The sequence below is a fragment of the Anser brachyrhynchus genome (assembly GCF_964034855.1).
Source record: "Anser brachyrhynchus genome assembly, chromosome: 6".
NCBI classification, from domain to species: Eukaryota; Metazoa; Chordata; class Aves; order Anseriformes; family Anatidae; genus Anser; species Anser brachyrhynchus.
In genome coordinates, this window is record NC_137700.1 from 42,541,675 (window position 1) to 42,565,303 (window position 23,629).

Sequence of the window (23,629 nt, forward strand, 5' to 3'; positions counted from 1 at the left end):
TTCCCTTCCCTTCCCTTCCCTTCCCTTCCCTTCCCTTCCCTTCCCTTCCCTTCCCTTCCCTTCCCTTCCCTTCCCTTCCCTTCCCTTCCCTTCCCTTCCCTTCCCTTCCCTTCCCTGGTTTCTAATTGGGACACATGAAACAGTGTGTTCTTCCCAGTATCATTGGATGTAAACTAAAAAAAAAAATAATCAGTATGATTGTTTCTAACATTTTCTCCTGAAACATGCTTAGGTAAAACCTTAGTCAAATCAAATGAGAACTGAAATAGTAAAAATGTAGTTATACAGTAAAAATCACTCATACTTAAAATCCATGTAGTTTTGCTATGAATCAATTGCACACAATTTATTGGAAGTCTAATTACGTTATGCAGTTTTGAAGGACTTGACTGTGTTTTTAGTAGCATGTTAACTGAAGTGAACAATCTCCACACAGGTCTGATAGGAACCTAGCAAAAACCTTACAGGTCCGACTTAGAGTAGTGCTGCGTTTTCCTAAGACTCCAGCTGATTTTCTGATGTACACCAATTTATGCATGTATATGTTAGCAATAAAAATCAACATTAGGAATGGGAGACTCAATTATATTTTGCTGTTATATTTAACAAGAAAGATGTAATATAAATTAGTAAAAATGTGTATAAACACAGTTTAATAAATATAAAAAGAAAGATACATCCTCCAGCATGTGGAGTTTATTACCTTGTGCAATGTAATTAAGTTTATATGAGTATGAGCATAATAAGCTGCACAGAGTCACACAGCAATGAATGATAACGGTGTATGTAATTCTGGTGATATACAGTGCCGTAGCTGAAATACTGAACATAACCTTGCAATTTGTGTAACGGAGGCAATAGTGGAAGGAGGTTTTTGTTTTGTGTTTGTTGTTTAATTTAAGTGGAGGACAGGAACACAAGCCAAAGACTAAGAGAAAAGAAAGGAAGACAAACAAACAAAAAAACAATATGTATGCACACGCAGGCTATTATTGCAATCTGCTATTTAAACCTTTTCTTCCATTTTCCGTGCATGTTAACTACATGGTCCCAATAATTCCCTTAACATCCCGATTCGCGCCTGTTTGACCCTTGTGCAATAGCAAAACGGTGTGAGAGAGCCCTCCTGGCTGCTGCCACGCGGCTCCAGGCTGTGCACCTCTCCTTTTCTGCAGGTTTTTAAGCTGACTACAGGGCACGGAGCATTCGAGGTAAGAAGAGAACAGACGCTTTGCTGACCTTAGCTGGTTGAGCAGCCTCGGAGATTGAAGGCAGACCCTAGCAGGGGCCTGGTAACGCCGGTTTTAAATCCTGTAGGGATTTCAGCCTCCTTTTTGGCTGCAAGAATTGGCTCTTTCAGCAGAGAGGACTGTGTGCAATTGATGCCCTGGGAGCCTCAAGCACAAAATGGAATTTTAGTGTCTATTGCAAAGCTTGACATTTCTCTGTATTTCCTGTGTCGCTTCCCAGCCTGTGACCTAAATTATGAGCAGAAGATATTAAGCTTGGATTTTAACTTAAGAACTGACTACACCCACAGGACAAATTAAAACACAGTGTTGTTTGTGGTCTTTTTTTTTTTTTTTTTTTCACTGAAGGTAAGCAAGCAGTGAAATTGTATTGGATTCTTAAGTTAAACTCCTGCCAGAAATACGAAGTTCTGAGGAACAGACTGTTCTTCTTTCTTGCTTTTTCTGCTCTACAACCTGCCTCATACCCCCACCATGTTTAGACACAGCAGAGTCCTGTTTTGGCTTGTTGGCTTTTTGTGTTGTAATAAAATGCCATCTAACCTTATTTCCTTACTCCTCCCTGCTTGCTACTAAACCCATTTCCCCCCAAACCAGCATTTGCCAGCTCTTACTGTTTCTGCGATAGTTTGAGTTTCTTCACCATGAAGTCTCTGGGATTGTGTGTGTGATGGCATGAATACCAATTTGTGGTACTGGAAGAAACCTTGGGAAAGGGGAGTACCCAACCATTTATTTATCTGTGCCTGGTTTGTGGCTACCTGACTGCTGCTGGCGCTGACTTCTGTAAGTATTTAATGTATTCTTACTTAAAATCATTAAAAATATATATATACAAATTTGCAAACAATGAATCTAGATAAATGTTCTCAGACCCTGAATAATCCCATCATCTCCTTTCATTATAGCTTCCTTGTCTCACCTGAGCCAGCTCTTTCAGCTGTTAGTTATATACCAGCAGATTTCAACTTTGTGTCCTTTCCTGCAGAATTAGATGCTTTAGCTGCAATTCACCTTTACTCTTTCAGGGCAGATTTGGTTGGTGCTGGACAACGAAGCACTTTATACTAGGTCTAGCGCTGTGAAATTTCAGCTAATACCACAAAAGAGTTAACTGATTTTTGCAGGTTGCCATCTAAGTTTATCCCATGTCAGGATTTTCTCCTGACGCCGCTCACAGACAAGGTGATAATGTTGTATCTGAAGGCAAACATATAGAATACATTTGAGTGATCCCATGGAGTGGTTTCCCAGGCAACTGTAACATCTTCATCCACAGCAGGGCGCGGGCTTTGCCTGGCCAGCTTCCCCCCGTGCCGGGCAGCCTGCAATCAGCAGACGCGCCTGTCCAGGCTTTGTGCAGGTTAAAAGCACGAATATGGCTTGAACCCATTTGGGAAATGTCCTCTTGAAGGTTAGGGCGCTTGTGGGCCTGAAATCGGCCAGCACGGCTGCTTGGGTTGGCAAGAGGCTTGCAACCTGCCGCCTCACACCGAATGGGCGACAGCTTCTGTGAGCGCCGTGGGAGGCAGCGCTCGGCCCGGAGGGGGCCTGGAGCTGCTCCTTCCCCACCGAGGAAAGTCAGCGACGCAAATCCCACGTGGCTAAAGTCAGAAAAGTGAGAATCGCTTTATTGTGCTGCTTTCATTGTCTCAGAAAATGGGGCTGACCTCAGAAGGGTATTGGAGAGCACGAGGCCTGCGCGAGCACTGCGTGCCCTTCTTCCCAAGCCGTCCCCACCCCTGCCTGCCACGCCACCCCAAGCGTGTCAGTGGGTCTACGGGAGAGGTTGTAGGTTAGCGAATAGCCTGGGGAAATCTGTTATCAGGCTCTGTGTTTCCCGTCTCTGACATTTGGAACAGAAATAGTCAGATCCTGCTGTGTGAGATCTGCAGGGACGGCAAAGTAGTTTGACGTGGTTTAGGATTATGGTGTGTGATTTGGTACAGAAAGCCCACACATCGACTCAGATGTGCACCGAGTAAGCAGAGTAGTGCTGAACTGTGAATCGTTCCAGGGATATGGGAACCTTCGGGTTGCACCTTTTGGCCACGTCTTTGATGCGCAGTTATCAGCATTCAAGCTAGCCTAGTGTGCGTGCAGTCTAGGCATGCCCTAAGGCCAGAAGCTTCCACACTTCCAAAGAGCACGTGTTAAGAGACTCTGCCCTTATATCAGAACCTTGCAAAGAGTTGAATCGCGGTATTTTTAGCTCCTGTCCTGTTGGCTTAGATAATGCTGATGTTATGAAGTTTGGCAAGGCAGAGAACTGGAGGGTTATTTGAGTTTCAAGGGATCTCTTATATGTAATGTAGTCCTGCTGTTCCTGCTGCGGTAAAGAGAATGGGAACTACATGAGCTTCCCTTTCTTCATCCCTTGTGTATAACTCGTCGTACAAGTGTGGAGCACCTCGGATCTCATGAAGTGTTGAAGGAGGGCAGGTCCACACGGTGGCTGGAGCCCGGTGCTGGAGCCCCGGGATGGTGGGGACAGGGCTTGCTGCAGCACCTCGTCCCCTGGGCGCTGTCCCTGTGCCCATAAACCCTGCCGAGATGGTCTCTCAGCCATCCTGCCACCCTCACGTGGTTATCCAGTGGTCAGGACCGAGTGGGTAACGCATGTGGTGCTTCCACAAAATGTGAATCCAGGCGTACTCCTTCCTGCCGTGTGGCTGAGTTCTTTAGCTGCCAGTTGCTTCCTGCTGTTAAAAAGAGGCTTTAAATCCCTTTGAAAGTTATACCCTGCATATCTTCACTCCTCATGGTTAGGACTTGTTCAGTCTTTATTGAAAAGCGCAATGCTGAAGTCCATTGGAAATTTTTTTTCATTGTACTTGTGTGCTGGGAATTGGGCTTAAAAGCATGAACTTCTACAGCTCAAATGAAAGTGGCTGTCAGCAGGCAAACCCTTTGGAAGGAAAAGAGTCACGGGGTTTTTTTTGTGGACTACCTGGTTGCTTCTGACAGTCAATATAGAACCACGCTGAATTGAGATGTCCTTTTCATGCCCTGCCTTCAACACTTTTCCTGCAGTGAGTAGTTAGATAATATGTAATGTCTTCTCCACAGAGAACAATCCTGATCCTCATCATTTGTGGCCTTTACTGTTCCCTGGAGAGTGAGGTTGTATTTCCTTTCCAAATGTTGGATTTTGTGTTTACGCTTGATTAAGAAGTAGCAGTTGATTACCTCTAAAGTTAGCAGCTGTGGTTAGCAGAAGCAGACCTGAAGACCCTGATGTTAAAAGGGGGATTCACAAGGTGAAGACAGGCAGGCAGATGAGGCTGATAGATTAGGTACTAATGCAAGTGATAGAGGAATAAAGGAGGCAGAAGTGAATTCTCGAGGAGTTGTGGAGTCATGTGCTAAATCATTATTAAGCATGGAGAAAGGCTTGCACAGAGCACAAAAAAATCCAATCAGCTGCCACAGGTTTTCAGCAAGAAAGCTGAAACTTCTGTCTTCTGGCATGTGGTATTTTCAGATGAAGCCGCTTATAAGAGGGGGAGAACATGAGGGGCAATCAGGATCCCTGGCAGCTTATGTTCCAACAAAACACGTCAGCTTGGGACCGACGGCATTACAGCAGCACTAGCTCTGCCCTACTTGAGGACCTTTGTAAGCAGCAATAGTCACCAAGTGATGATCCAGGGCTGGTGTTTTGCAAGCAGTGAAGCTCCTTGCCGTCAGTCGTGGAGGTACCAAGCGGTACTGATGCCTGGGAGGCCCCAAGCTGCCAGCTCTCAGTGTTGTCCCCTCCTTCCCCTGGGTGCCACCTTGCTCGAGCAAGGCAGCAGAGTAGTTGGGTTTTATTTTCCTACCAGCAATTCTGAAAGTGCAGCGTGTTCACAATATGAAGCTTGCTCTAGCGCCTATTTGTTTTCAGTTTAGTAGGTCGTTACAGAAGAGACCATTCCTATCAAAGGGCTTTTGCAGACAAGGATGGTTCCTCAAAAGAGTCTGTAATGCTCTTGTTTATTTTAGTGGCAGAGACAAGTAGAAGGAAAATAGTGCAGACAAGTAGAAAGAAAATAGCAGAGTAAGAAGAGCATAAAAAACAAGGAAAATGCTCTGAGTTTTTGAGAAAAGGTGTGTCTCATGTCCTACTGCTGTTCCAGATACCGCCACTTATTCCCTAAAGGTACTTCAGGTCTCATATTATGGCTTTAAACTAGCTTCCTACCCTTCTCCACAAATGCCAAGAGCTAATCTGAGGAGCAGCTGAGACTCCTTCATCACAAACATTGCCTGTTCAGAAGGAAAGGAGCCACTCCTGAGTTGTGAACTGGAAATTTTCTCATAGTTCTGTGCTGAAATAGAGGTAATGTTGCTTTTCCCCCAGCTGACAGAAGACCAGGACTGATTGTAGAGGCAGTGAGACCACTGACGGATGTTTTGCATCCAGCTGACCTGTTTTCCATCCTAAAGGTCCCTCTGGTCCGTGTAAAACGTGCCCAGGTGTGAGCAGTTCAGCCCTTCCCGTCCAGCCAGGAGAAGGTGAGAGTCCTGGAGAGCCTTTTGGTGTCCTCTGGGCTCCCTGACCTGGCAGCTGTGTTAGCCCTGCAGGTTTGCGTCCCACTTCTTGTCTCCCAACCACAATTATTTCACTGGGTTAACTGCTCTGCGGTGACCAACTTTAGCCCTATGTCACTGCCTTCTCTCCATTCCCAAGTGACATGCTGCTCGTCTGCATGGCATCCCAAGGACTGAGAGAGCAGAACAAATGGTTTTGTGTTGATATTCTGTAGACCAAAATATGCATGTTTGCTTGAGCCAAAATGTTCTTTTGGTGTTTTAGCATTGAAATAATAACAATAATAATAAAAAAAAATGATTGGAATATCTGACTGCAAAAAATATCTGAGTGCAATCAGATACATAAAAAATTATGGCCTTCAAAGCCACCTAACTCCTTTTCCCTATTCAGAACTATTTATACTATTTATAGTAGCTTTCCTTGATTCCTTTAAAGTTTGATCCCTTTAAAGTTTGATCTCTTCTTAAATCACATCAGAACTTCCTACAGCCTTTTCTTCTCGCTGCTGCTAAAAAAAAAAAACGTTGCCTTTTTCTGGTCTTTCTAGGCCTTTTTCTCATTCTTGCTTCTACTTCAACAACTATTCATACTTTCTCAGATCATCGAGATCTTTGTTGCATCTGAACAGAAATTGGGTTTCGGCTTTGACAGGTGTCTTTTTAGCTCAGCACTGACATCTTTTCTTAGGCAGCAACTTCCTGCAGGATCTATTTGAGAAATTTCCGAATGCATAAATTACATTGGCATGCACAAATAAGCACAGCAAAAATGCTAATTACTGCCAGTTTTCAGTTGCTGAGTCTCTCCTTAATGGGTTGAGCAAGTTTTGTCTGCTCTGCTTTTTTTTTTTTTTTTCCTCCAGATAAATTATCAAATGACTTTAACATTTGGTGATGGTGCATACAGAACAGCGAGAGCTTGCTTTTTGTGTTGTTGCACTTCATGCAGATTCTTTTTCTGAAGGCATGCTAAGGTATCTGACAAAAAATGCAAGATCATTTATAAATCGGAAATATTTTTCTGCCACGCGTTTCTTGTCATTTCCCACAGAAAGCGTGAAGGTGGCAGCATCAGCAGAAGTGAAGGGGACATTTGTGCATTTGGGAGAGTGCTCGCAAGGTGCTGTTTGCTGCTGTCTCTGGGAGGCGATGACGTTCGGCATTGCAGGCTCAGGTTAACATCACTGCAATTTGATGTCATTGGCAGCTCTGCCCCGTGCTGGGAAGGGGGGACCGTCAGAGCCGGGTAAGGAAACTCATGCCGTCTCTGCCCACATCATCTCTGTGTACTTCAACTGTAACCAGGAAAAAGAATATAAATATAGATGATGATTTAGACTTTAAAATACTGAGGATGGTGACTGTGACGCAGCCAAGAGTTCCTGTCTGAGGTGGGATTGAAAATGTGACTTTACAGATAATTTCTACTTCTGGCATGGGGGACCAGGCTGCAGCTTTATCCCTTTTGCTGTGACAGAGGCGTGCACAGCTCTGATGGTGCAGAATGCTCCGAAGTCGTGTGGCCAGAAAGACCTGAGGTGCCTATTATCTCCATGCCCGTAAATCTTCCACCATGCTTCTCGAGTAGTCTACCACTGCTTGCTCTCTGCACACCTCCCGAGCACCTGTCCGTGCAAAGCAAGCAGACCAAAGCGCTGTTAGGGAGTGGGAGTGCCAGCGCTGATCCTTGCTTTAATGCCTTTTTGATTTTCTTTTTCTCCTCATAGAAAAAAACCTGTGTGTCAGAAGGCGCATTGCTGGAGCCTTACCCATTGCTGAGGTAGGTTTACTCTGAGTGGAATCGTGTGGAAAATTTGGTTTTAAAGGGTAGCCGTGCATCTGTTAGGCAGGGGCTGCCGTACCATGGCTCAGCGTGGGAGCGTCTCCGTTCATAAGAAGCTCGGGCTGTGGTGAGACTTTGCCCTGCAGACTGCAGTGCAGTCCCCCACCTTCCACAAGCCGCGGCACCGACATCCGCGCACTGCTGCTGTTGGCCCTGCTCACAGTAGTTCAGGATCCAGGTCCCTTTCTATCCCCCAGGCCTCAGCCCCATAACCCGCCAGCTTGGGACTGGCTCGTTCTGGAGCACAACCGGATTTGAAGGGTTAGGGACAGTCACGGCAGGGAACTGCGCAGAAACACCCGAGTGTGGTCTGTGGAAACTTTTTAGCTCCTCTGCGGACAAGACCTGCTCGGTGGTGCAGGCGATGGGTTTGGTTGCGTCCCCTTGTGAGATGCATAGCAATGGTGAGAACACAGCACTCACAGCCAAAGGAGTAAACGCGCCTTCTGAATTCTGTTTTTCCTCTGTCTTTGCGTCTTGCTGGGATTTTCTATTATCACCGAGTCAGAAACAGATTTATAGCCTGTGAGTATGATTAATTTCCATTTTGCACCTTGCTATGATCTCAAAGCAAACCAGCCTGGCTCTTTGGTTTCTCGATATTCTTGAAAGCAAGGAAAACTTTGAGCTTGGAGTAAAATTTCCAAGCAGCGTTTCCCAAACAAAGCCAGGCTGTGGTTTCGCTGCGGACATCCTACAGGGGAACAAGAAGATTTAGCACCCTGCCCTTACTCAGACTGCTGTCCTACTGTGGTTTTACGATGTTTGGGGTTATATTAATGGGCCCCGCAGACAGTCTTTGGTGTACTCTTTCATTTTTATTATTTTGATCCCTTAGCAAAGGCATGCGATGCCAGTTTAAACACTTCAGATTTACTGCTGTGATGCAGGAGAGAAGTATCAGTTTCTAAAGCTTATAGATCTATTGACCTTATTAAGTTGGATAAGCACAGTGGGCTTACCCACACGCTTTGTGCTGTGTTTCATATGTTTTCTATACAGAAACAAAAGGAGAGCAACACAGAGATGCAATACACGGTTCTTTTAGTAGATCGAGTAGGAAGATAGAGGTGATTGTTGTTGGCTTTGCAGGGAAGTAGAAGATATCGCTGCTAATTTATGCTCAGAAAATGCAAATTTTATGGATGCTGGAAGTTTTTAGTATGTTTCTTAATGATTCATGTGACCTATGATATCTATCAGTGAACCTTACCTGAGGTAAGGCCTCAGACCGGGTGCACTGCAGGCAAAGCGGAAGACAGAAATGTCAATTGCCACTTGCTCTGTTAAACCTGATTCATCGAAACCTGAAGTGGGAATATCTTGAACGCATCTAAATTTCCACATATGCTTCATGCATGCAAATCACAGCTGTGGTGCATTAAATTGCATCCCAAATACCTAGATAAACTCAAAGCTAGAAGCATGTGCGAGGTCTTGACTCCTCACTCTGTCCAGCAAATGCCACTTTGTGTGTCTCATCTGCAAGATCTCGACTCCTCACTCTGTCCAGATAATGCCACCACTGTGTGTGTCTCAGGAGCAGACGCATCCCTCGAGCCCGGTGCTGGGTTGGTAACTTCTCAATGACTCGTACTCACACAGCTGAAATCTCCATCTGCCTTTTGTGAAAGCAGTTTGTGGTCGCCCAGCTGGTCAGAGCCTTTGAAAATCTGAAATCTGCTCTTCTATTTTTTGGGGGAAAAAAGAAATATTACTTCCCTGTCCCCTCTTAGAGTCAGGTCCTAAGGACAGGAGTCTGTCTCAGGAGACTTTCCTGGCTTTTAAGCAGAATCGGTAACAGAAAGCAATCTGGAGAATTTTGCTAAAAAAGACCTTATAGTGAACATTTATCACATGAGCATGAATGAAATACTTTTAAACCCTCAGATTAACTATAGATTTCTTCCTGGTTCCCAGGCCAGATGTGATTTATTTTGCAATGGAGATTCGCTACCACGTGACCATCTTTCCCTTTGCCACCCTCTGTGTGAAACATCCTTAATGAGCGTATCTGATAGGTTTTTTTCTCGTTCTTTCAGAAAGTCACACAAGAACTGTCTTCCCACATTGAGGTTTCAGTAACCTGCGTCTGTGCTCCATGGCCCACAGCACTGCCTGCTCTTCAGGCCCACGTAGCCTATGGTGGAGGTGCCCATCTCCTTGGTGTCCCCTGGGAGCTGCTGGATGGCCCCGCTCAGTTGTCTGCTTGCCATCTCCTCATGCTGAAGGAACCCACAGAGACAGGCTCGGGGCACATCTCATGTCCAAAGCTTGTGAGCTAGAAATGAGGCCCAAAACATAGGGATGAAATAAAGGTGGGCATAGGAGGTACAGACCAGGAGCCTGGAACTCAAAGAACTCATGATTAAAAAAAATAATAATAATAAATAAAATAAAATAAAATAAATTTTAAAAGTTAGTAATGCACCAAATGTTACCCAAAGAGTCTGAGGTACAGCTCCATGCTGAACCTAGAAATCCTAAACTTTAATCACAAGGTTATTCTTGTCCTTCTTTTTCACAAATGTTGTGGGAAGGTTAATTTTGTATTAAAATGGAGTTAAACTAGATGCGGGTACAATGAAAGGGGATGCTAAACTTTTCTCAAACAGAATCCAACATGAAGAGCTTTTCTTTGCAGCAGAAACATGGGCTAATCCGCTTATCGGTTGGAGTTGGAGGTCCCGTACGAGTTGGGACTGGAAGTCCAATTCAAACAAAAGGATTTTCTCTCTGAATAAGAGAACACATACTGAATATGCAAATAGTCAAATGTTCTCTCTATGGTTTGCTTACTGTGGTGTTTAAATCAGGCTAATTTCATTTTACATTTCTGTAGTAGGTCCTGAAACACTTTGCCAGCAACGATAAACATGTACTTTTAAAAATGTAAGAATCGTTGGATTATGCAAACCAGTGGCACGATCAACACCTCCATATACAGTGATAATGAAAATATATTCAACCACAACCTCAGATCAAATTATGACTTTTTTTTTCTGTAAGCAGTGTTAAAGGCTCTTAAATGCCACTACATTTCTTCCAGCTTTATCTGAAGACCTTACTGCTTCGTACTTCCTAGAATTAAATGCAGCTACATCAGGAGACTGAATGTTCCAGGTAAAGTTGCTGTAATTTATAAAAGCTCAGGTCTCCCTGAAGACTCTCACAGAGTTCCCATCTGGAGCCCTTGTACATTGATTTTTCAGTGTAAACACTGAAAGAAACACAACATTCAATGCTGCTGAGTCACTGGCGAGTATGTCTGTAACACTGGGTGACTGTCGACAAAAAAGATCTCTAGCATTTTCATTTGAAGGGAAAAAAATTGAATTTATTTTTTTTTTCAGCATTCCCTCACCTATTTAGATTAACATTCAGAGAATTTGTGGGACTCTTACTGCTTTTCCAGCACCCTGTATAAATAAACCATGGGATCCCGTAAAAAACTGTGCTACTCCTAATTTTATTGCAGTAACATACAATGCTCTTAGACACTAAACATTTGCTTGATTGATGGAGATTATTGGAATTTTTTAATCCTACAGAAGACTTTAAACTTAGCATAGTCTAATATATGTCTGTATGCAAGAGAAGAAATTAATATCCAAAGAACTTCAGTTCCAAGTAAAACAGTTTAAAATTGCTAAACAGTTGAAAATTAAAAGCTAAAAATAAGCATGTAAAAAAAAAAAGAAAAAAGCTATATTTATTGCAATTTATTGTGCTAAGTATTGTAGCTGCTCTGATTATAACAACATTCTTTGAAGAATATTTCTATTTAAGTGCACTTTTACTATTTTTCTCTTGCAGCCAGACTTTACAAGGTCTTAATATGATGTATTGGAAGCAGTAAAAAATCTTGAAATATATTTTTGAAATCTTTAGACCTTTGACCATATTTGCTATGACGATACAGACTTAACAGTAAACCCACTTGAAAGACATTTTCATGGAACACTTTAAATGAAATCAATTGGTAGTTTCATAATGGCAGCTGAATGTGTGCTCTTGCCATTTTCCCATTTAACAAGAAGAAAAGGCCAAACAAGGACCAATTAGTCATAATAAAATCAGCTTTGATGACATTTTCACTCCTGAACTCTGGTATAAAATGGTCATCTAAGAAAGAGCTGAAAGGATATGTGAGGAATTGGTAGCATAACTGCATGTATATACATACACACTCCTGAGTAAAAAATGATCAGGTAAAAATACAGCAGTTTACTTTGGTTTTGGCAAAAATATAGTGTTCATGTGTTTAAATGTACGTACAGAGCTTTGCTTGATTTTGTTTTAAATTATATCTGACCACAGTTTATCTTTGAAGTCTGTGCAGGTTAAACCTTCTTTTCATCCTTTGGATCTCAGCGATGTTTGTGTGCTCGGGTTACCCAATTGTCCCTTCCATGGTAAGTCGTGCTCCCTACTTACTCGAAGAATGGATGTTTCATTTCTTTTAAATATCTTTTTTTTAGTTGTTGGTTTAATTTTTTACTAAATGAAAGAAGCTTTTTGTATTAAAGCTATTGACTAAATATTATCTATTTTTCATGGAATATAGCTCATTTTGCTTTAGTTGCTTATAAAATATGCAAATTTCTAAAATAATCATGTGAGAAATCTGTTGTGTATTTAATGTGGAGAGTGGAGAACTTCTGCTGAAGTTGAAATATGTTGAAAAGCGAAAAACATAATCTCCTCCCGATTTCATCTCAATTCTTTGTCAACATCCAATAGGTACAATAGCATATGTATATTTATTCCATTTGCTGAAAGGCAGCTTAAAAGTCAGTAGATATATTAGTCATTGTTATTAATAGCATATGCAGGTAAAGGAGAATGTCTTATATAAAGTTATGAAAAATTATTCTATAGAATCAGTAACACAACTTTGGCTGAATTACTCAAGAAAGCTGAACAGCCTATAAAACCAAAGTGAGCATGTTATTTGAAATAAATAACCCTAATATTCTCTCGGTTTCTGATCTTGACCAGGTAGTATGACAGACTGATGGTCAAACCAGATAATCGCCATTTGAGACTTCGCCAGTGTAGGATGGGATATTTTATTTCAAATGACATCCAATATTCCTGCTTTGGACAAAGTCTTGTTTAGACACCTTGTTTCTTTACTGCTGTAAAATCAGCTCTTGGAGTCATGGTTCAGGTTTCTGGGTCTCCTCCGGTGTGTTTTTTGAATCATTATCTTTTCATTAAGGAGATAGGTCTCTGGCAGAAACACTGGCTACTCATGCGGCTGTTTAGTTTATGGATGTGAAGTTCCCGTTAAATTTTACCTATCCATCTCCTGCTTCCTCTGTAGGTTTTACTTCTGTAAATGCTGAATCATCTCCCATTTCTGATCACAGATAGTTAGGCAGAGCTTGATCTGACTAGCCACGTTTCTTAATGATCTCTTTACGTCAATGATATCATAGGTAAAGTGAGTGGAATTATTTACTATAAATGAATACCTTGCATGTCAAAATAGCAGTCATTTATTCAGCAGCGTAAGTTCCTGTACAGGTTGTGAGGCAGCAGCTAAAAGCTCAGAAGGGAACTTCTCTGTGTCTTTGTTTCTTGCAGACAATATTTCTTCCTGTTAGGAAGAAAGTTCTGTCTGGGTGAAACAGAAAACAAGAATCAGTGGCAAAATAGTGTGGTTAGTGACTACCAACCCGTGCGTGTTTATCTGCTCCAGACTCAAGCAAGCTTTTACTTGAAGAAAGAATAAAGAACGTACCTTTTATATGCACAGAACAGAAAAAAGCTAAGTCCTTAACAGTGTTAATAAAGGCACTAGCACACTGAATTAAAACTAATTTTAGTGAAGCTAATGGCAATTTCACCATCAATTCTGGTGAAGGCAGGTGTTCACCTGGTGGTTTTGCATGCAGCCATTTCCCAGAGAAGACAGTACAGGGAGGCTTAGAAAGGATGGCAGAGAGTACCTCTCTTTTCAGCGGCTAATGAACAAGCTTGTAAATCATGATATGGTGAAGGATGCTCATAACCACTGTAGACATGTTAGGAAATGTTTCAGTTTAAATTCAATGTTAATTTAAATGCAGTATGAATTTTTTAAAGTTTTAATGTTGTTTATATTTTATAATGTAAAGTGCAGTAAAAGGACATGTACTCTTAAATCTGTATGGATTTTAATCCAGACTTTTTACAATTCCCATTACTATGTTGTCTTTATTAAATTTAACTACTCCCAGAACTAGTCATAACTACTAGAAAGCTTCCTACGTCCTTTTTCTGCTTTACAGATATTTTCATTTTCTCTTATCTGTCATTTAAGCCAAATGACTTCACACAAGTGATAACAAGATGCTGTTACATTGCTAACTGAAAAAAAATCTCATTTTATGGCAATAAATATGCATGATACTCTGGGGAAAATGTGTTGCATGTCACAACAGGTCAACACCATGGGAAACAATCCATTTCATAAGGTAAACATAATATGAACAGTATGAGTATTTTAAACCTGAAATGCATCAGTTACATTTCCTATAAAGCTATAAAAAAATCTGATTTTGAGTACAACAAAGCCTTAGTAAATAGCAGTTCATACCTGTCACTCTAAACATAAATTGTTCTTGTGTTTCTGCTTTGTTTTTTATACTGAACAAGTCCTGGCAACTGCACAAATCCATAATTTTACCTTTCCTTTTCTTTCTCTCTCTCTTTCTCTCTCTCTCTTTTTTTTTTTTTAATATTTTATCTTCAGAGCAGCAATCCTTTTTATTTGAATTGCCAGCTGTATGGAAAATCTGATTACTGCCTCGTCGTGCTGAATAGCTGCTTAGCCAAGGTGGGCAGGAGTGAAGAACTGGCTCTTTTAAAGCCTTACCTGGAGATGCCTATCAATAAACGGTCCTTTCGCAATGGTGTTGGATCAGGAATTAAAAAAACTTCCTTTCGAAGAGCAAAGTCATAAACAAGTGTTCCAAACCATACTCTTGATTTTAGCATCTGATGCTTAACTTTGTGCTTAAAATCATTTCAGTGCTTTTCTCTGATAAAGCTAACAGAGACAAATGTACCCGTGTCTTCATCTTGTAAACAGATGTTTATTTCAAAGAGCACAAGCCAAGTGGAGCAGATGGAATTGCTCAGAACGGGCTTTGTTTCCAAAGTTACAGTATCATAAAGTTTTGTATGGAAATGAATGTTTTCATTCAGTTAATTCCCCTTCTTTGTAAAGCTACAGATTTAATCAGCTTGCTCTTGATTAATACAAAAATAGCCGTGTGCTTTGCCTGTCAGGGCGCACGCAGCCTGTCTGCAGCACCTACGGCATTGTTACCATCACCTGCGCCCCGCATCCCTGTCCCAAACCCCATTTTCTTGCAGACAGCTGCCCCGCCAGCCTCACTGCACATTTAAAGGACATCGAATTTCGGATTTCCAAAAGGTATGAAGGGCCACTGGTGAAAGACAGAATCTGGCCCTGCTTGTAACTTCTTGTTTCTTTTTAATATAGTTATTTAAAATGACTTTACCGGGGAATAATCTCTTGATATGTGTCATCTCATTTCCAGAAGAGTCCTGGGAAATCACTGTAAGGCAGGGTATCAGTGCAGCTCCCTTTGCCTCAATTAATTGACTTAGGTAGGCAATGCACATCTGAAATCATGAAAAACATGAGATGAGCCAAATGCGGTTTCTGCTCATCAGCTGAAGTTGTGGTGCAGTGATTAACAACGTTCTTTTTAAATTTCCTGTTAAGAATAATAATTAAAAAAAAGGAGAGTAATTTGGTCTGAAAATATGTAAGTGTTGTGTGCAGGAAAGGTCATCTGCTGAGTTACGTACATGTGAGTTTTACCTTGTGGCTATCTCCTCCTACGAGCTGTAACCTTGCTTTGAAAATGTTGCGGTGTCCATGCGATGCATTTTGAATTCAAAGCTAAGATAATAAACAAGTATATGGATCCTTTTTAATATTGCCCGATTAAATATCACAATGCAGGAGATCATTATTCAACCCAGCATAAGGTAAGGTGGCACCATCGACTCCACGCCGCTGATAGCATCCCCGTTCCTGCATGTTGCACCCCTCAGCCCATGGAGAAAGGCGACATGAGCGCGGAGCAGTGCAAGCGTGGTTACGGGTTCCTGGACAGCAGGAGATCAAGCACGCTCCTCTCTGCGCATGTTCACGCTGAAATGGCTGAAGCATCGTGCTTTTAAAACCTGCTCAAACACTTCCACTCCTTTTGGGTTGTGTTGCCGCCAAGGTCACTCAGCTCTCACAGCTCTTAGTCAAGTGGCACCTAGAGACCTTTACAGGTCTGTAAGGAAAATGTTAGGTGGCAATTATTCCCATGCAGTTATTCTGACTTGTGAGCTGTCTGGGTGGGAGGAAGCACAGGTCAGCAAACACAGCGGCACGCAGGCGTTTAGTTGTGGCAGGGAACCTGCCCTCCTTCATTCCTGGCTGCTGTGATTTCAGATGTGGCAGATGTTCTGCCAGTGCAAGCTGCTAACTTGAAAACTCTCCAGAACAGCCCAGGAAGCGATGTTTTAACGCGTTTGGCCACGTGGAAATGAAGGCTAGGTGGGCATCCTGCCCCGTGACCATGCAGCGTGTGGGTAGGTGCTGCCGATCGCTGTGCCTAGCACAGCTCCAGGGTCCCAACAGCAGTGTGCTTTCCTTTTCGTTACTTAAGAAAAAGAAGTTACTGGGATTTAATCATGCCCTTGTGCGGACATAAGGTGTGTATTTCCATCCGTGCGTGTCTCTGCCTTCCGCAGCACAGTGGCTTTTTGCTGCAGTGCAGACACCTGGGGGCTCTGGCCCGCTCCCCGCAGCTCCCAGCACCACCTGGCTCCTTTTTCAGGGGGAAAAAAAATAATAAATAAATAATCCAGATTTAGCTTTCTCTTTTGGCTTTCACATCCACTATGCTAAACTTTTTTTCTGCTTAATGAAATACGTTTCTGCCTTGGTAAAATCTGATAAACTTGGTTGTCTGTAAGCCACCAGAGCTATATGTGTAGCTTTGAAAGTCAGCCTCTTCCTTTTTGTTTATTGTGCGGGTCTACGACCAACCCGTTTATAGAGGTTTGGCAAGTGCCTTTGAGCAGAGTATGCTCAAGAGGGACAGAGAGCCAGTATCGTGCTTGCACACGCCTTCACCCCCTGTTTGAAAGTGTGGGCTGCAAGAAAAACAGCTTCTTGGCTACAGGAAAAAGCCTCTTATTTATGATTTAGTCATTTGCTGACAAGCCTCTCTACCTTGAGAGATCTGCATATAAAAAAAAGCCAGTAGGAGGAGGCCACCAAGAGCCGTAAGTCTTGCATTCACCTAAATCACCCAGAGCAAGCCTGAGAAATGCAGATTACCCAGCTGATTTGCAGAAGCGGTGCTGCCATCGGTGGTCCGATCTCCCCATCGCCACTACCTGAAAACTCGTATCACTGATGCTGCCTTCCACACGAAATGCCAAACTCCTTTCTGAGCTGTAAAGGTGGCTTTATTTTGTAAAGAACAGAGAGTAACCTCAGCGATCTCTGTCAGAAAATAAGGATCTGAGGGTGCCACTGCTGAGTACATTAACTTTTACTCACAGGAACTGGAAACGTGTCATAAGAAGTCTTTTTCAGAGCAGATGGGAGAGTAGGAAAGCTGCAGAAGTGCTGGCCCACAGCACGATTAACATGCTGTAATGAATTGGATTCTGCTCTGCAGAACAGGGATTCATTACTCTGAAAAGGCATTTTGTTGACTTTCTTTACTATTTTTCTTTGCTTAACTAAGAGAAAGGATAAACCAGGTTAGAGGGCAGGAGAATGATGTTTTGTCTTGGGACCAAGGGCCAAGTCGGCAAGCTGGGAATGCCGCAATCCATCTCAGGCCTTGATAGCAGTTTGGTCTGGGATCTCCGGTAAGTCACGTCATTTCTGCTCCGTTACAAAGTTATGTTCCCCAAGTCACCTCACAGAAACAGCCTCCTGACCGACAGATTTTGGAGGTGTTTAGGAGCTAACCAGAGGTGGGCTGAGGCAGAACAGGGTGGCCTCCTCTGGAGCTAGCGCTGGGGCTGGGGAAGGGACCCGAGCTCTGCCCCAGGCCTGCAGCACCCTCGGCACCTCCCAGCCTCCAGGGAGCCCTGTGCCTGTCCCAGCCAGGCCAGCTCCCAGGTTTATGAGCTGGTTTTGGCTGCCCCGTCCATCACTCCAGTTACCGCTAAAGAAAAGGGCCAGATGCTCATGTCCCGACGAGGCTGAGCGATGGGCACCCTTTACACCTCCCTGTTCAAATGCAACTGTTGCAGTTTTATCAGCCTTGGGCTAGTAATGCTGTTCCTTCTCTTCTTTTGTGATCGTGCAACCTTTAGCAAGGCACATTAAAATGCATTGGAGGACATGAAGGATCCCTGACTGCACAGGGATCTTTACCCTGCTTTGCTCTCACTAGGATCCACATTTGGAGGCTTTGGCCGTAAGTGTCCGCTAATGGGATGGCCACCCCCAGAGCCTCCTGGTTGTGCCCGTCGTGCTGTAAGGTGCACAGCAGATCAATCCCAAGCAAAGCTGGGGTTTTACTCGCCTTCAGTATGCATCTTGCAGCTGAAGAGAAGGGAGGTATGGGCACCCTGAGGGCTGGCACAGGGATGCCCTGAACCCAGCCCAGGTTTTTCTAATGAAATAAGACGATTTCCCAACACCCTTGTGCGGAGCAGCGGGGATGACTGTGGGACAGACAGACAGGCAGAGCTGCAGCCAGCCTGTACCACCCCTGGGGCCGGGCGGCCGTTGTCCTGTGGCCCCGTCCCTGTCCCCACTGCTGGACGTGCACGTTGCCCAGGGCCGTGCCCATCGCCTGCTGCTCCTCTGCGCCCCACCAGCCACCCCTGCCTTGACTGAGGCAGCCGAAGTTCTCCACTAGGTGAAGTGAAAGTAGATCCAATAAAATCCGAGGGAGTAAAAATCTGTCTGAAGAGCGAAGGAGGAATTAACATTTATTCTTCTTCACAGATTATTGGCAAGAAAGACAATTAGATGGCCTGATGTAATAGCATCTAATTTCCTTGCAAGATTGAAAATTAGTTGGTGTAATGGCATACCAATACTTGGCTTTCTGATTACCAAGTGTATATTAAAGTATATATATCCCATTTAGATTTACTAATTTGCTATTATTTGCCTGAAGATGGTAATTTATTGCCTGAAAATACCGAAAGGAAGAAGTCTCTTGCTGCTTTTAAGTCTGGATATAATTTTGACCTTAAGAAAGAACAAGACAGATACGAAAGAGCATATTAGATGTTGTTATTACCATAATAAAAAAAACAGATAAAAATCGTAGTGCGGAAAGACTCTAAGACAACTATTAAGCATTTGTCATATAAAGAAAATCAAAATTTAACTTATTAGGTATTCTGGCACTTTAAAGATTCATCACGAAAAAATACTTCTAACAGTGAAGCATTTATACAATATGTCATTGATGAGCTGTCTGCTTAAACGTGTAAAGAGTTTGGAAAAAGATGAAAAAATGTCAAAGAGTATTTTTATTAGTCTGACAGACTGTTTCATTATATTTAAATGTATATTTAATAGTGAAACAGTATAGTATTAGATTTTTAACAGACCATGGTGGGCTCGTTGTCTTGTCCTGACGTGGTGGTTAGTGAGCATCACCAAACCAAGCACGTAGCTTGTTGACTAAAATAATGTTAGAGTTATACATCAGACTACTCACCCTGCAATTTGGTTCCATATGATGCTTAGAGCCAGAGGGAATTTTTCTACCTTTGTGGTGATTGAAAGATTATTATTATTTTTTAATACTATACTGGATTTGAAGCCATCGGGTTGAATAAGCTTAAAATTAAGCATATCTTAAAAGCTCGATCGACAGAGACTTAGCTGCTAAATGTCTTCAGTATGAACCTTCCAGAGGACATAAAAGGGCTCGATGTGATAAGAAATGAGCTATCAAGTGCTGCTCTTGAGACATCATCCTCAACTCTCTGAAGTCAACAGGAAGCTACTGAGAGTCTTCAGTGTGGGCTCAGGATCGGATGTTCGGCGTGTTAACGGTAAGAGCATTTTGTGTTCGCTTTGTGTGCTCGGTCGAACAAACCCGGTGAATCTCTATGGCAACCCCGGAGCACCTCACAGGAGCTATGTGCACTAATAGAGTTTTCTTCCCAGAAAGCATTCGCATTGATTTCTCTGGCTTGTGCCTACCGTCTCCTTTAGCCCACCGTATCTCAATCTGGAGACCGTAACATTGCCAACGTGTCAAAACCACGGCCAAGTGCTGTGCTCGCCTCTGCTGGGCACTGCGCTTGGCTCCTTGTCTCCATTAGCACCCACCATGACCTAATTAGCAGCATGACTCTTGGGCAAGCCCAAGGTCTAAAAGAATGCTGGTGAAAATTTATTACTAAACACGGAGATGTAAATGCAGAAGTGGGCGTTGTTCTAGAATGACTTCTGTCCTCCCTCTTTTATTTTATTTTTTTTTTTAAATTAAAAGTGTGCTAACAGTTAGCTGATGGTTATGTCTGTGATGGGCTTCCATTTTCTTTGTTTTCAAGTAAAATCACAGAGTAAATAAAAGGAATGATGGATCTCGTCTTGATTAAAAATATAGAAATTTTGTATTCATATAAAATAAACATGAGAATTTTGTGAGGAAAAAAACACATTTAGTAATATTTGTTCCTCTTTGCTAGTGACATCATTGTTAATCCTCTGCAGTGTTGTTTTAGAATATTTTTGCAGTAAATGGAAACCCAGGGTAATGAAACATTTCAGTACCAGCCTGCTGTGACTGAGTTTGTTTTGTGTACCAGGGCTTCATGCTCATCACGGTGGCAGTGTTTGAGGGCCCTTCCCCAGCACGGCACATTTCTTTGTACGCAATCCATCAGTACATTGGATGTACCAAGCTGAGCCCACCTGACCGTGGTGGGAAGCTAGGCACACGATTCACATTCAGTCATTTACTTTCTCTCTGCCCATATATTCAGCTGTCTTAATTTTGAACTCAGTCCCAGTGTTTCTGTTAATGATTTTCTTGAAGCCCTTCTTAAATGACTTCAAGAAAATAATAGTGGCATTTATGGTAACAGTCCCCGCTACGCCGAGATGTGTCAAAGATATCAGATGTTCCCAGTTTGAAGCCATAAGGGCTGTTGCTATACCTCTGCAGGCTTTGGATAAGAGAATCTGGTCTGCTCTGTAAAAGGCTCCTTGGTCAGGCATGCCTTTTGGCTTCCCTTTTCTGTGGGATGTATTTGACTCCACTTGTCTTTTCGCTTTTTAGTTTTAGCCAGGTCTGCAAATTATTCCTTCCTGCTGGCAATGTGAACCTTGTTAGCTTCCTGGATGATGGGAGCAGCACAGTCACGAGCATATTTTTTGCTGCTCAGTGATGCCTAGCAAAGTGCATCCTGTGAAATGCCACTTCATCTCATGTTTCTCAGTTTCAAACTCATTTTCACATTCAAAATATGGCAAAATTATTGCTGCACAAGACACCACGGCACGTCAAGAAGGATGCTAAGTCATTCATTTAATTAGACAGCAATTGGTGCTGGCTGGAGTGCTCCATAATGCAAAGCAGCAGCGTGTAAGTCAAGGGGACGAGCTGCTGGACTGCTCGTTGTTGACTCAGTCTCGAGTTTTGGCATCCAAAGCCATGCCAAGTGGGGCCACCCCAGCGTGCTGCGACCAGCACCCGCAGAGCAGCGCTGGGCTCTGCTGCCGTGCTGCCTGCCCTCCCGATGTGCAGGGGAATGACAAGTGCTCTATTTCTGCACCTTTTAATAAAACAGCACAGTTTGAAGAAAACAAACTTCCCTTGATACACTATTTATATTCTCTCTTATCTTTGATTACCTTTGGCTTTGTGATCTAATCATGTCCATTTATTAATGAGGTTCCTTATAGCCACTTCAGGCAATGTAGGAAAATTGACTGTAGGAGCTTACAGAGCAATTTAAGGCCAAATCCTGATTGCTGAACATAGTGAAGTATGCTAACTGATGCATGGAGATCTGTTGATTACTTTAAACAACCTTAAATGAAAGAAGACAAATGACCCATGTGGGTGGAATTGATGTAACTGGTCTATGAAAAAATACTTATAAACCAAAAAAAAATTTTGCTAAAACTCTTCAAAAAAATCAACCAGTTTCTCTATTTTTGTATCGAGCTGGCTTTTTTCTAAACTTCTGCCGCTGAACTATTCTTTGCCACCCAGGTGCTTTGCGATGCCCTGTTGTCTTCGCACACTTTTCCTGTGCAGGGACATGAGAACGAGCTACACGGCAGGGCCAGGTGAGACAGTTCGCTCTTTTGCATGTAAAGCATTGTGACAATTTGTGTATTTGGGTTTATGAACTTTACAAATCACTCCTTAGGATCAATAATTAAGGTGTCAATTACATACTCGTGTTAAGGAAATGAGTAACATTTATCTTCGGTGAGTTCTCAAAATGAAGTCAGGTGTTTTGGCACAGCCTGCGTCTTTGGCATTTACAGTCTGCACATCTGAGCCTGTAACACTGCTTAAATCCCAATATCACAGGCACTGTATCCTTAAAATGAAAACCAGAAGTTTATATATAAATGTAGATATTTTGCTAATATATATTCAATTTCACTTTTTATTTACATACAAGATCTTTTATTTTAGATGGTTATACTGACACTGCATTAAACCCCAGCATTTTTAAGGGTCTCATGGCTGAAGGTTGTTACATTTGACACAAGAAAACATTGGGGGCTTTTACCAATAGTCATAGAAGATGATGTTTCAGTAGCTTTGTGCCTTTTTTTTTTCTTCAATGACCCCAGTACAGTTTTATATTTTTCTCAGTGCCTTGTTAAATACAGCAACGGTTGGTAACAACAGCAAGGTAAACACTTGTTCCTGACTAACTGAACAAAACTGGCAAGGAACAGCAAACACAACTGCTCTCCGGGGAGCTGGCTTGGAGTGCATGAAAAACTCTTATTTGTGAGAGTTACTTTTAAAATTCTTGACCTTCAGGAAACAGTTCAATTTTACCATAAATAAGCAATGACTTTCTCATGTCAGTGGGGGAGAGTGAAGAGATTCTTCTCTTTCCGTGAATATTTTTGTGCTGCGGTGCTGCAGAGGCAGAAACCCAGCAGAGCCCGGGTGGGAGGGTGGGAGGGCAGCGCACCTGGCGCGGGGTCTTGCAGAAAAATAAATGGGGCCATTCCTCCTCTTCCTAAAAAAGGTCCCCCACCCTCCCTATGTCACCGATGGCAGGTTGCCGACTACTTCCGTGCTTGGGTCTTACAGACAGAAAATATAAACCTGTCCTTGAGGACAGGCTTAAATTGGATCTGTGAGCAATTTGATATTTTCTTACTTTTTTTTGGTACTACATACTTGCCCAAGAGAAAAAAAAAAAATTACCAAAGAGATAAAAGCCTATGATGTATGGATATTTTGCTCTTTCTTCATTTTCATGATCACAAGCCTATTTTTTTTTAATTTGGTGGGGCTGGAGGTGGGAGACGCGGTACTTTTTTCTTGCACAAGTTTGAAGTCGCTGCAGGTTAGCATTCCATAATTATTTTTGTCATAAAGATGAATGCCATCCTAAAAGAGTTGGAAGCTAGCAGCACCTCGGCTTTGATATATGAATATTACCACTTTGAATGTTGGAATGGCATTATAGATGGTTTATGGTTTTATGACTATGAGACATTTCTTAGTCTCTGATTCAGAAATACATTTCCTACAAATTTTACAGCAACTTCTGGTCTTTGACTTTTTTTTTTTTTTTTTTGGCTGGTCTTTGATTTCCAAATGCTTCTTGAAGTGAAATTAAAAAGATCATAGGGTTTTAGAGAACATTTATCACCGAACTTAGGTGCAGAGTAGTCCCCTTTAGCCACCTCTACTTTAGTACCCTGCAATGCCAAGGAAGGGCTGCATTGCATTAATTCATTCCAAGTCCTGTTGGGAAATCACAGAGCCCTCGC

At 42.5% G+C, this 23,629-nt stretch overlaps 1 protein-coding gene across 1 annotated transcript in view; it reads left to right on the forward strand.

The window, feature by feature from the left end:
• Positions 1-23,629, forward strand: part of NPS (neuropeptide S) — a 57,623-nt gene that overhangs the window by 18,544 nt on the left and 15,450 nt on the right. Inside the window, exons 2-5 of the mRNA XM_080596645.1 lie at positions 1,176-9,947; positions 10,679-10,752; positions 11,963-12,044; positions 14,372-21,946. Coding sequence (XP_080452771.1) covers positions 10,721-10,752; positions 11,963-12,044; positions 14,372-14,581 — 324 coding nt within the window. The 5' untranslated portion in view covers positions 1,176-9,947; positions 10,679-10,720 and the 3' untranslated portion in view covers positions 14,582-21,946. The remainder of the gene's footprint in view (positions 1-1,175; positions 9,948-10,678; positions 10,753-11,962; positions 12,045-14,371; positions 21,947-23,629) is intronic.